Genomic DNA, 13,393 nt, shown 5'->3' with positions numbered 1-13,393 from the left:
ACTGTAGGTACTGTGGGGCAGCCGAGCTGGGCAGCTAGGTGCTGTACTGTAGGTACTGTGGGGCAGCCGAGCTGGGCAGCTAGGTGCTGTATTGTAGGTACTGTGGGGCAGCAGAGCTGGGCAGCTAGGTGCTGTACTGTAGGTACTGTGGGGCAGCAGAGCTGGGCAGCTAGGTGCTGTACTGTAGATACTGTGGGGCAGCAGAGCTGGGCAGCTAGGTGCTGTACTGTAGGTACTGTGGGGCAGCAGAGCTGGGCAGCTAGGTGCTGTATTGAAGGTACTGTGGGGCAGCAGAGCTGGGCAGCTAGGTGCTGTATTGTAGGTACTGTGGGGCAGCAGAGCTGGGCAGCTAGGTGCTGTACTGTAGGTACTGTGGGGCAGCAGAGCTGGGCAGCTAGGTGCTGTACTGTAGGTATTGTGGGGTAGCAGAGCTGGGCAGCTAGGTGCTGTAGTGTAGGTACTGTGGGGTAGCAGAGCAGGGCAGCTAGGTGATGTACTGTGGGGCAGCAGAGCTGGGCAGCTAGGTGCTGTACTGTAGATACTGTGGGGCAGCAGAGCTGGGCAGCTAGGGGATGTACTGTGGGGCTGGGCAGCTAGGTGCTGTACTGTAGGTACTGTGGGGCAGCAGAGCTGGGCAGCTAGGTGCTGTACCGTAGGTATCGTGGGGTAGCAGAGCTGGGCAGCTAGGTGCTGTAGTGTAGGTACTGTGGGGTAGCAGAGCTGGGCAGCTAGGTGCTGTACTGTATGATGGCTATATTATGTAAACAGCAGTTAGGTGCCATGATGCCTCAGAGCCAGGCGGCTAAGGCCAAAGATACCACAGGATGTGTGTGTGCACACGTTAGACATCAGCAAGACTTGGTCGATTCTGAGAGCATAGGTCCCCTTAGACCTTTTATAAATTATCTGAAATTAAAAATATCAAATAGTGCTTCAGAACATTTATACATGATCAGTCTTGTTCATCAGAAATGTAGAGAACTCTTGTGAAAGTGTTGCCAGATAAGATTCCCTGCAGATTCAGTCTGAACCTATATTTACTGTTACTGAAGTTAATACTGTCTCTCTTTAATTGAATAATGTTCCGGAATTATGTAAGATATACACTGTTCAAAAAAAATAAAGGGAACACTAAAATAACACATCCTAGATCTGAATGAATGAAATATTCTTATTAAATAATTTTTTCTTTACATAGTTGAATGTGCTGACAACAAAATCACACAAAAATTATCAATGGAAATCAAATTTATCAACCCATGGAGGTCTGTATTTGGAGTCACACTCAAAATTAAAGTGGAAAACCACACTACAGGCTGATCCAACTTTGATGTAATGTCCTTAAAACAAGTCAAAATGAGGCTCAGTAGTGTGTGTGGCCTCCACGTACCTGTATGACCTCCCTACAACGCCTGGGCATGCTCCTGATGAGGTGGCGGATGGTCTCCTGAGGGATCTCCTCCCAGACCTGGACTAAAGCATCCGCCAACTCCTGGACAGTCTGTGGGGCAACGTGGCGTTGGTGGATGGAGCGAGACGTGATGTCCCAGATGTGCTCAATTGGATTCAGGTCTGGGGAATGGGCGGGCCAGTCCATAGCATCAATGCCTTCCTCTTGCAGGAACTGCTGACACACTTCAGCCACATGAGGTCTAGCATTGTCTTGCATTAGGAGGAACCCAGGGCCAACCGCACCAGCATATGGTCTCACAAGGGGTCTGAGGATCTCATCTCGGTACCCAATAGCAGTCAGGCTACCTCTGGCGAGCACATGGAGGGCTGTGCGGCCCCCCAAAGAAATGCCACCCCACACCATGACTGACCCACAGCCAAACCGGTCATGCTGGAGGATGTTGTAGGCAGCAGAACGCTCTCCACGGCGTCTCCAGACTGTCACGTCTGTCACATGCTCAGTGTGAACCTGCTTTCATCTGTGAAGCGCACAGGGCGCCAGTGGCGAATTTGCCAATCTTGGTGTTCTCTGGCAAATGCCAAACGTCCTGCACGGTGTTGGGCTGTAAGCACAACCCCCACCTGTGGATGTCGGGCCCTCATACCACCTTCATGGAGTCTGTTTCTGACTGTTTGAGCAGACACATGCACATTTGTTGACTGCTGGAGGTCATTTTGCAGGGCTCTGGCAGTGCTCCTCCTGCTCCTCCTTGCACAAAGGCGGAGGTAGTGGTCCTGCTGCTGGGTTGTTGCCCTCCTACGGCCTCCTCCACGTCTCCTGATGTTCTGGCCTGTCTCCTGGTAGCGCCTCCATGCTCTGGACACTACGCTGACAAACACAGCAAACCTTCTTGCCACAGCTCGCATTGAGGTGCCATCCTGGATGAGCTGCACTACCTGAGCCACTTGTGTGGGTTGTAGACTCCGTCTCATGCTACCACTAGAGTGAAAGCACCGCCAGCATTCAAAAGTGACCAAAACATCAGCCAGGAAGCATAGGAACTGAGAAGTGGTCTGTGGTCACCACCTGCAGAACCACTCCTTTATTGGGGGTGTCTTGCTAATTGCCTATAATTTCCACCTGTTGTCTACTCCATTTGCACAACAGCATGTGAAATGTATTGTCAATCAGTGTTGCTTCCTAAGTGGACAGTTTGATTTCACAGAAGTGTGATTGACTTGGAGTTACATTGTGTTGTTTAAGTGTTCCCTTTATTTTTTTGAGTAGTGTATGATGTTATACGATGAGTAGTGTATGATATAATATCAAGTTTGTTATGCAAGGTAGTCCTGAGCCATGTGTCCAGGTTAATCTACAGTATGAAATTTATATATTTTGGATAGAGAGGCCATGCCCTAGGTTGCATCGTTCTAGCTGCTTTCTGCCCACAAATAAACACAGCAGTGGGGTGCTGCCCTGGTTTTCTAATCTCATGCTTCTCCCCCAGCTGTCGGTGCAGATTCTGCAACCAACACACACACATCCTCACACACACACACAGATATATATTATCTTACCCCATACAAACCTTATGTTATCACTGCACCATGGCCATAATTGGGTTATGATTCAGACAGGCAGTGACCAGTGTTACATCATTTATCAGATCAGTAGCCTGTGCCTGCTCTGCAGGCCAGTTATGAGCAGAGTGAATATAGTAATGTCATGTATAATGCCACCTAATGTTGTTGCGATATCATCTCCTGCCCCATCAGTCCTGGAGAGGAAGATGTCGACCCGGCAGAGCAGAGAGGAGCTGATCAAGAGAGGAGTGCTGAAGGACATCTACGACAAAGGTTAGAGGTCAGAGGGTATAGAGGAGAAGACAGCAGAGGGAGGTTAGAGAGCAGAGACTGATGGCAAAACGTTGTTGTGTAATCTAACATCCTTTAGGCAAAATCAAGTCACACAGTCAGCATCACAGTATCCACCTGTATTGAATCCAGGTCAGAAATGTACTGGGAACATGTTCACCCCCCCTTCCCTCTCTCTGCAGACGGAACAGTAGTAACGAGAGGAGAGGAGGTCAATATGGAGAATGGGATGTCTCCAGCGTTAGGAGGGTCTGATCCATCACATTGTGATGGAGCTGAGCTGATGGATGGAGCAGTGTCAGCCATAGGTGCATCTCAGGCCTTCTATCAACACACTCACCCATTGGTTCATCATCACGCACTGTGCTGTAACATGATATCTGATTGGTCAATTTTGTTCTCACACCTCCCAACACGCTCACCCATTGTTTCATTCCCATTCACCTTTTTGTAATATAACATCTGATTGTTCAATTCTCTCATCTCAGGCCCTGTCCCAACAAACTCGCCCATTAGTTAATCTCCTCTCACCCTGTTGTAACATGACACTTGATTGATTTATTCTGTCCCCAGGTACAGTAGAGTTCCAGTTGTCTGGAGAGGGGACGTCTCCACAAGACCACACCCAGAATCCCAGCCAGACTCCACCCACTAAGAAGGTCATGGTGTATCCAGGCGACGGCGGCGGGGCAGAGTCATCTCATCACATCCTAAAACAACCCAAACAACCCCCAGCGCTACCACCCAAACCCTTCAACAGACTGCCCAACCACATCACAGGTAGTACTCCTCTGTGTAATTTGCTTTTACCTTGCTTTCTTTTGTTCTGACCACCAGCTTGCCGCTTGTGTGGGTATATCTGACTCTGATCTCTGCATCTATTTCTCTCTCTCCAAATATTGGGGAAGATGCCAGAGCTGAAGATAATGTTGAAGAGTTTATGAATAGCTCATTAGAGTTTGTGGTCTGTATATTTTATCATTTCGTTTAGTATACCATCAACACCAGTCCTTTTTGGGTTGGCGGGTTTGTATTTGGTCCTGTAGCTCATCCAATGTAATTGGAGAATTCAGTGTGTTGTGGTAGTCTTTAATAACAGATTCTACATTTTGTAAATAATCACGTATATGTTTTTGGTTCTTTGTTAAATGGCTGAAAAATGTTGGAGAAGTGGTTTATCTCCATTTTAGATAGGTAGCTCTTCATGTTTGTTTAGTGTATTCCAATTTTCCCTGAAGGGATTTGATTCTATGAATTCTTCAATTGCATGTTTTCTGACATGCTGTTCCTTCTTTTTTTTTAAGTGTATTTCTGTATTTCTTTGTTTCACCATAGTGAAACACTAGTGAAGTCTCTCCCTCCCTCCCTCTGTAGAGGGTATGCCTGTGAAGCTGCCCTGTATGTCCATGAAGCTGTCTCCTCCTCTACCTCCTAAGAAGCTGATGATCTGTGTGCCTGTGGGAGCGGGGGTGAGCATGGAGCCCTCGGCCCTCACCTTCCAAAAGTGCCCCCCTCCCTCTCACCATGTGGGGTCCCTTGGGGGCCACTCCCTACACTACGGGACACTTCCTGTGCCCCTACACCCCCCCAGCCGCATCATCGAGGAACTCAACAAGACCCTGGCCCTTACCATGAAGCGATACGAGAGGTGAGGACATAAGTGCAGTGTGTGTCCTTTCCTCCATGTGTATGCATGAAAAATAATGTTGATGAAGTGGTTCATAACTGTATACACTGAGTGTACAAAACATTAGGAACACCTGCTCTTTCCATGACAGACTGACCAGGTGAAAGCTATGACCTCTATGACCTCTTATTGTTAAATACACTTCAATCCGTGTAGATGAAGGGGGGAGACAGGTTAAAGAAGACTTTAAAAGGGCCTCCCGGGTGGTGCAGTGGTTAAGGGCGCTGTACTGCAGCGCCAGCTGTGCCATCAGAGTCCCTGGGTTCGCGCCCAGGCTGTCGTAACCGGCCGCGACCGGGAGGTCCGTGGGGCGACGCACAATTGGCCTAGCGTCGTCCGGGTTAGGGAGGGCTTGGTCGGTAGGGATGTCCTTGTCTCATCGCGCACCAGCGACTCCTGTGGCGGGCCGGGCGCAGTGCGCGCTAACCAAGGTTGCCAGGTGCACGGTGTAGCCTTTGACACATTGGTGCGGCTGGTTTCCGGGTTGGATGCGCGCTGTGCGGCTGGTTGGGTTGTGTATCGGAGGACGCATGACTTTCAACCTTCGTCTCTCTCGAGCCCGTACGGGAGTTGTAGCAACGAGACAAGATAGTAGCTACTACAACAATTGGATACCACGAAATTGGGGAGAAAAAGGGGTAAAAATATCCCACAGAGACCATTTCATCTAAACCTCCTCTGGCTATTGTTCACTTCAGCTTTGGATAAAGAGCTGCACTAGTTCCCAGAGCCTTACCTTGGCTTTACCTCTCTGGGTGTATGTGTATCATGGGCTGGTGTCTAACCAGTTTAGACCAATTTAGAGCACCACTAGAAACACACACCATCTCCATCAGTCTACAGATTCATCACACAAGGGGAAAACGCCTTGTGATTGACACAAACACTCAGTGTATCTCCACAAGGCGAGACCCAGATGCCGACACAGGAGGCAGATGGTTGGAGTCTTACATTGTTTATTACACTAAAGGGGTAGGAGAGAGAATGGTCGTGGACAGGGAAAAGGTCAAAACCAGATCCGAGTCCAGGAGGTACAGAGTGGCAGACAGGCTCGTGGTCAGGGCAGGCAGAATAGTCAGGCAGGCGGGTACAAAGTCCATAAACAGGCAAGGTTCAAAACCGGGAGGATTAGAAAAAGGAGAATGCAAAAAGCAGGAGAATGGCAAAAACACTGGTTGACTTGGAAACATACAAGACAAACTGGCACAGAGAGACAGGAAACACAGGGATAAATACACCAGGGAAAATAAGAGACACCTGGAGGGGGTGGAGGCAATCACAAGGACAGATGAAACGTATCAGGGCGTGACACGGAACAGAAACCGTCTGCGCGTGTGCGCCACCCTGCACAAATGTATTTTGTCCCCCCACACCAAACGCGATCACGACAAGCAGGTTAAAATATCAAAACGAACTCTGAACTATTTACATTCATTTGGGGACAGGTGAAAAAGCATTAAACATTTATGGCAATTTAGCTAGTTAGCTTGCACTTGCTAACTAACTTGTCATATTTAGCTTGCTTGCTGTTGCTAACTAATTTGTCCTGGGATATAAACATTGAATTGTTATTTTACCTGAAATGCACAAGGTTCTCTACTCCACCAATTAGTCCACACATAAAACGGCCAACCGAATCGTTTCTAGTCAACTCTCTTCCTTCCAGGCCTTTTCTTCTCTGGACTTTATATTGCGATTGGCAACTTTCATAAATTAGGTGCATAACCGCCACCGACCTCGTTCGTCTTTCAGTCACCCACGTGGGTATAACCAATGAGGAGATGGCACGTGGGTACCTGCTTCTATAAACCAATGAGGTGATGGGAGAGGCAGGACTAATTTTAGTCCTTGGCAACGCAGACGCTCATTGGCGCACACGAGCAGTGTGGGTGCAATAATTTAATAATATAGATTTCTAAATTTATTTTGCAACGCTCACGCTTGCGCACGCGACGCGGGCGATGTAGTCAGGGTATAACTGATGTGCCAGTGCCAGATTGCGCCCCCATGGTCCATCACTCTGATTGGTGGGCCGTCAGGGGGTTGATTTCCTTTCAGTCAGATGTGCTCCCAGGATACGATTTTTTTTCCTCTTTCCTTTCCTCTCCTTTCATTTTTCGGTTTGGTCTCAAGCACAAAATGGTAATAGGTATCCTAGTCTTTTTAAAGTCTTTATTTCTTTGACTTGGTTGCTGCCTGAATTAGTCTAAATGTGATGTTAGTAAACCTTGTTGGCATATACGCACACTCAAACTGAGTTTGTATAAGCAACAGGGATAATTATTCTCCAGTATGAGAGCTCCAGTTACGAGATTGCTGCTTGTTTTCCTATCTGCTCCTGTGCTGTTTCCCTGACCCAATCAGGGATGCTGCTTCCAGGCTAGTTTCTGATTGGTCTGCAGTTTGTCTCCCTTTTGGTTGAGTCAGGCCGTTTTTAAACAGTGTTTCAGTCTTGTTTTCTCAGTTGATTTGAGGTACAGTTTACGCTGGGCTGTTTTACGTTAATCACAGACTTCCATAGCTCCTTTCATAACTTATAGTGGACGTTGCCTTACTACTCTCGTCTTTCTAACACCACACACACGCGGATGGATGGACAAACACACATACAAGCCCACTATCGCTCGCTAACGTTTGACCTTTCTCACTGACCTCAGCTCCCTGCACCATGTGGTTCCCACGGTGATGATAGCATGTGATAACAACAAAGAGAACCTCTCCAACGAAGAAGACTACCAAGACATACCTGGGTCGTACAGGGACGAGGAGGATGAAGATGATGATGAAACACTGTTTTCAAGTAAGTGTTTGTTTATCCATAGGTTTGGGGCCGTAGTGGCTGTTTGGTCTCTGCTTAGTGGCCATTCCTCCTGGTAACAGCCTCAATGGCTACTGGGATATGTAGTTTAAGAGCTCTCCTTTCCTTGGACCCCTCCATTATGAGCTGTGATTCCCATTGGTTCGCTTCCCTGATTGTGACCAATAAATGCACAGAGGTGACAGTGGTGTGTGTCATGAAACACACACACACACGATGGCTAGTCCTCAGATACCCTGTTCCAGTAGTTCCCTTCAGCATTGAATTATTGATTTGAGGCCCATTTCAAGTTCCCGAGTGGTGCAGCGATCTAAGGCACTGCATATCAGTGCTAGAGGCGTCACTACAGACCCTGGTTTGATTCCAGGCTGTATAACAACTGGCTGTGATTGGGAGTTCCATAGAGCGGCGCACAACAGGCCCAGCGTCATCCGGGTTAGGCCAGGGTAGGCTGTCATTGTAAATAAGAATTTGTTCTTAACTGACTTACCTAGTTAAATAAAGGATAAATAAAAAATCTGAAGCATTTATACATACACCTCTCTGTAATCTGGTTATGTAAACAGAGGAGTGGGTTGGAAACACACTCCCATCCTGTAGCACTCACTGGAGAGGATAAAAGTTGTGTCAATTGCTAGTGCATGAGTTAGCTACTGGTGGTGTTAGTTGTTCAATTTTATAAACATTTAATGGACGTGTGTGTGTGTGTGTGTGTGCGTGTGTGTGTTTGTGTAGGTACCCTGGCTCTGAAGGTATTGAGGAAGGACTCCTTGGCCATTAAGATCAGTAACCGTCCGTCTGTGAGAGAGCTAGAGGAGAAGAACATCCTGCCCAGACAGTCAGACCAGGAGAGACTGGAGTTCAGGCAGCAAATAGGCACCAAGCTCACACGGTGAGACGCACACACATACACCCTCCCAATAGCAATGGCTAGGAGGGCTCTCAGTTCCTATATACAAACACACACAGCTGCTTTTTTAAAAGATTGTATATAGCTATCATGGGGCTTGCGCCAGCGCACACACACACAGCTCCCCTCTGTCAGCGCCTGTACAACCTGCTCTGGCCTGGTTGAGATGTGACCTGGGGGAGAGGTGAAGAGCGAGACAGAGATGAGATGCGAGGAAGTGAGAAAAGGGAGAGGGATGGAGGATGGAAGGAAACCGATGAGGAGAGAGGGAGATGGACGAAGGAGAGTAAAAGAGAGCCGATCTTGAATATGCCAGTGAGAGGGCGGACAGCTTCAAGTGGGATTTTAACTTCACAGAGTACAGAACATAAATGTGGCAATACAGGAATAAAGAATTCACAAACAGTTTCCTTCCTTTCTTTCGTCTCACATTTTCATTTGTTACACTCACTGCTTCTTGCCTCCTCCCTCGCTTCCTTCCCTCCCTCTCTCCATGTATCTAATTCTCTACCTACCTCTCCATCTCTCTGCTTCCCCTTTCCCTCCCTCCCTCCCTCCCTCCCTCCCTCTTGTTGCTGTGTGAATCACTGTGTCAGACTGTTGAGGAGGTAAGTAAATACATATACATCTGAGGGAGTCATGGATCACAAAGGAGACTGGTCTGACGTCAGAAAATAAAACACAATAGAACAAAACACAATAAAAGACGTTAGGAAACGGTCCTGACTGACTTTAGTTAATTTTTTTCAGGAGGTTGAGTCAACGGCCAACTACAGAGGAGCTGGAACAGAGAAACATACTCAAACGTAAGTAGAACATACTAGATAGGCAGAATACACATTTCCAGTTTCTCACGAAATGGACAATAGTGACTTTTCTATTTTGTTTTATTCTATTCTAACCTGTCTCTCCCTCTCAGCGCGTAATGAACTGGAGGAGCTAGATGAGATGAGAGAGCTAAAGAAACGCCTGTCTAGAAAGGTGAGAGGGGGGAGGAGGAGGCCCAGTGAGAGGGGGGAGGGTGAGAGAGGGGAACAGGGTATCACTTTCCATTAGATAGCAGATCATTAGAAATATAAAAGCATTACCTGTTATGACATCAAGTTATCTCATCCTCTGTTGTGTAACATAAGCAGTGTGTGTGTCTATTTCTCTAACGGTTTGGATGATTGCCTGCGAGGCCATCTTTATAGTTTTACGGTTGAGAACAACTAACACAATAATCCATATCTACTGCCCCCGAGACCCTCAGCCACCACACACACACTCTCTGATAACCCTTTTCTCCTGTCCCCAGTTGAGTCAGAGGCCTACAGTGGAGGAGCTGAGGGAAGCTAAGATCCTGACCCGCTTCAGTGACTATGTAGAGGTAGCCGACGCCCAGGACTACGACAGGAGGGCAGACAAACCGTGGACAAGACTCACAGCTGCAGATAAGGTAATAACACTCACATGCAGGTGCGCACACCGCACACACATATACAATCACACACACATACAATCACACACAAATGCACAGTCATTCGTAGGTTTGAAAAATTACAGGAACTTTCAATAAATTCCCTGGTTTTCCTGAAATCCCGGTTGGAGGATTCCCAGAATCAGAAGGGAATAAGCAGGAAATCTAGAAATCTCCAACCAGGATTGCTGGGAAACCAGGGAATTTATTGAATGTTCCTGGAATTTTGCAACTCTAATAATGCGTATACTGTGGGGGGGGGGGTTTCTGACTGATCTCCGGTTCTGTTTGTCCCTTGTAGGCTGCTATACGTAAAGAACTCAATGAATTTAAAAGCACAGAGATGGAAGTGCATGAGGGTAGTCGGCATCTAACCAGGTATGTATGTCACAGCCATACTACACTGCAACACAACACAGATACCATTGCCCATACTTCAAGCCGTGTAGCAGTGTACTTCAAGCAGTAACTAATTATCTCTCTCCCTCTCTCTGTCCTGGAGGTTTCATCGACCATAGTTCTTCTTAAGCCATCTTTTTCAAGAACCTCAAGTGCTGGACCTCAAAACTGCTGCCTCTGTGTACTACACCCCTCCCCTTCCAGACCAGAACCACACTAGAACCAGAGTAGAACGTGATCTGAAGCTGGCGGGGTGTGTACAGAACTGTGTGACTGACACTTCTACAAACTCTAGTGTTGACCCAAAATGGCTACAAATGAATGGAAAGGGCAGACTGGACCAACTACAACAGTATTTTGGTCCAGTGGTCACAGTGTGGTCGGGTTGGGGAGCGGGACTGTCATACACATGGAGAGACTGACAGAAGGCACTAGACTGACTGGCTTCTCTGTCAACTGAGATTATATGGACTAAAAAGTATTGTTTTTTTTAATAACCTTTTATTATAATTGTTAATAATGAAGATGGTTAATGTGTTTACTTTATTGCATTTTGGTTTTTGACGGTACTCTATGGAGGAGTTATGGAACTCTGCTCTTATATCTGTGCCAATGGGACTTTGGGATTGTGGGAGATTTGAGTTTGGCAGGGTATCTAAAAAAATTAAATACAGAGACCTCCTACAACTGATTGGGAAAAATGATTCTCCTCCAAGGGCTGCTGTTTCCAAAACAGAGGGACCAATCCCTTTCAATCAGATAGGACTGCAGAATAGGATTCTGTAATAAGTGTGTTGCAGTACTACTTACAATACCGTATACACCATGTGCTACTCGGGAAGCTGTAGTATGAGAATATGATCAGAATATATACCCTTAAATGTTGAAATACAACACATCCTGTCCATGTTGTGTTCATGTTGATACAGTATGGAAATATGAACCTAGTAATAATTAAACTTTTCTTTCCTCCGGGGCTGCATTCAAGAGAACAATTACTGGGAACATTTCAGAGAGCTGCCTGTTCAATACCAAATACACTTTGAAACGCTGTTATGAGTTGTGATCTTGATGCAACCCAGATCACCATTATTATTGTTGAGAGTTCTGCAACCCTCTGTATAGTGTCACTGTTTACAGGGATGAAAACCTTGTCAAATGTACTTTGTTTGAATGACATTTGATGAAGTATGTTGTCTATACAACGTTTCAGCAGAGTGCGCCATAGACTGGCAAGTTAACGGCCAATAGTTATGAAGGGAATGGAATTTAGATTTCTGAAAACAGGAGTTTTATGGTTCTGCCTTGTTTCGCCTCATAGTGGAGAACTGACATTAGACAACCCTTTGGCTGTGAATGAAAGTACTCTACAACCTTTAGCTCATACACAGGAGACAGACATTTTAAAATAGTTATTTTATAATAAACACATGCAGTTGATGGTCTTGATAGTTTAGTCGGAGAACCCTTTGGCTTGTGGTGTATGTTGGTATGCGTGTATGTACAGGGATATGTTCATAAGGTACAAAACATGGAAAACGTTTTACAACGGAGTGCTTACTAAACACCACCCAGGACCGTCTCCCTGTGCCTCTCCATACTAAGAAAAGAAAGAGGACATTCTTTGGGAATTACTGTATAAGACGTGTACATAATACAAAATAAACTAAAATGTTTTTCTTTTTTGTACAGAGGGAAACTGCATGTGATGATTGTTAACTTATTGTTCGTCTTCTATCATGTATGCAGTTTCTTGTCTAAAGGAAACGTATTAAAAAACAACATTCAAAACTGCTTTTCCTCAACCGTCTCTATGCCATACATATGTAGCATCACCAACAGTGAGAACTTAACTCACCTTTACTAAATTAGTGTTTCATAATAGAAGTAGAACAGTATATTTGAGGGGTTTTAATGCACTCAACATTCTCTGTTATTAAATGTATGTTTATTGACAAATACATGATTTAACTGTGCTCTTCTGCTAGACATTCACATGCCAAGCAAAGCTACCTCTTAACTTCCTTCCATCAGGACATGTTCAAGGAACGGGGCTGTATTTGGAGTAGACTGAACCGAGTGGGTTGGAGGACTTGGCAAGACAACACAAACGGATCTGGGACCAGGCTATTAAAAACAGAGTGGACTGCTGCTGTGATCCAATATCACAGACTGCTCAGTAAACCCCCCTAAGCATAGGTCTGGAACCAGTTTCCCCAACCATAGGTATATATATTAAAGGTCGACCGATTAATCGAAATGGCCGATTAATTAGGGCATCGGAAATCGGTATTTTTGGACACCGATTTGGCTGATAATGTATTTTTTTAGAGCTTTATTTATCCTTTATTTAACTAGGCAAGTCAGTTAAGAACACATTCTTATTTTCAATGACGGCCTAGGAACAGTGGGTTAACTGCCTTGTTCAGGGGCAGAAAGATAGATTTGTACCTTGTTAGCTCGGGGATTCAATCTTGCAACCTTACAGTTAGTTAACTAGTCCAACGCTCTAACCATCTGATTACATTGCACTCCACGAGGAGACTGCCTGTTACGCGAGTGCAGTAAGAAGCCAATGTAAGTTGCTAGCTAGCATTAAACTTATCTTATAAAAATCAATCAATCATAATCACTAGTTAACTACACATGGTTGATGATATTACTAGTTTATCTAGCATGTCCTGCGTTGCATATAATCGATGCGGTGCGTATTCGCGAAAAAGGACCGTCTTGCTCCAATGTGTACCTAACAATAAACATCAATGCCTTTCTTAAAATCAATACACAATTATATATTTTTAAACCTGCATATTTAGTTAATATTGCCTGCTAACCTGGCTCGTTGCGAACTCT

The 13,393-nt window shown here is 45.8% G+C and overlaps 1 protein-coding gene across 7 annotated transcripts in view; it reads left to right on the top strand.

The window, feature by feature from the left end:
* The window catches only part of LOC110524669 (phosphatase and actin regulator 1), a 54,278-nt gene extending 41,947 nt beyond the window's left edge, over positions 1–12,331 (top strand). For 2 of the 7 annotated variants that reach the window (XM_090236141.1, XM_090236139.1), the window contains exons 3-13: positions 3,169–3,249; positions 3,450–3,575; positions 3,847–4,047; positions 4,642–4,915; positions 7,612–7,754; positions 8,508–8,664; positions 9,433–9,488; positions 9,602–9,663; positions 9,980–10,120; positions 10,443–10,519; positions 10,644–12,331. In XM_090236141.1, the coding sequence (XP_090092267.1) occupies positions 3,169–3,249; positions 3,450–3,575; positions 3,847–4,047; positions 4,642–4,915; positions 7,612–7,754; positions 8,508–8,664; positions 9,433–9,488; positions 9,602–9,663; positions 9,980–10,120; positions 10,443–10,519; positions 10,644–10,659 (1,334 nt within the window). In that variant the 3' untranslated portion in view covers positions 10,660–12,331. Of the gene's footprint in view, positions 1–3,168; positions 3,250–3,449; positions 3,576–3,840; positions 4,048–4,641; positions 4,916–7,611; positions 7,755–8,507; positions 8,665–9,432; positions 9,489–9,601; positions 9,664–9,979; positions 10,317–10,442; positions 10,520–10,643 lie in introns of those variants that run through there. The other 5 variants (XM_021604520.3, XM_090236142.1, XM_090236140.1 and 2 more) reach the window with 3 other exon arrangements.
* The last annotated feature ends 1,062 nt before the right edge of the window (positions 12,332–13,393 follow it).

This window comes from Oncorhynchus mykiss, chromosome 5 (genome assembly GCF_057628025.1).
Source record: "Oncorhynchus mykiss isolate SJ-2025 chromosome 5, ASM5762802v1, whole genome shotgun sequence".
NCBI lineage: Eukaryota > Metazoa > Chordata > Actinopteri > Salmoniformes > Salmonidae > Oncorhynchus > Oncorhynchus mykiss.
This window is presented reverse-complemented; position numbering and strand designations above follow the sequence as displayed.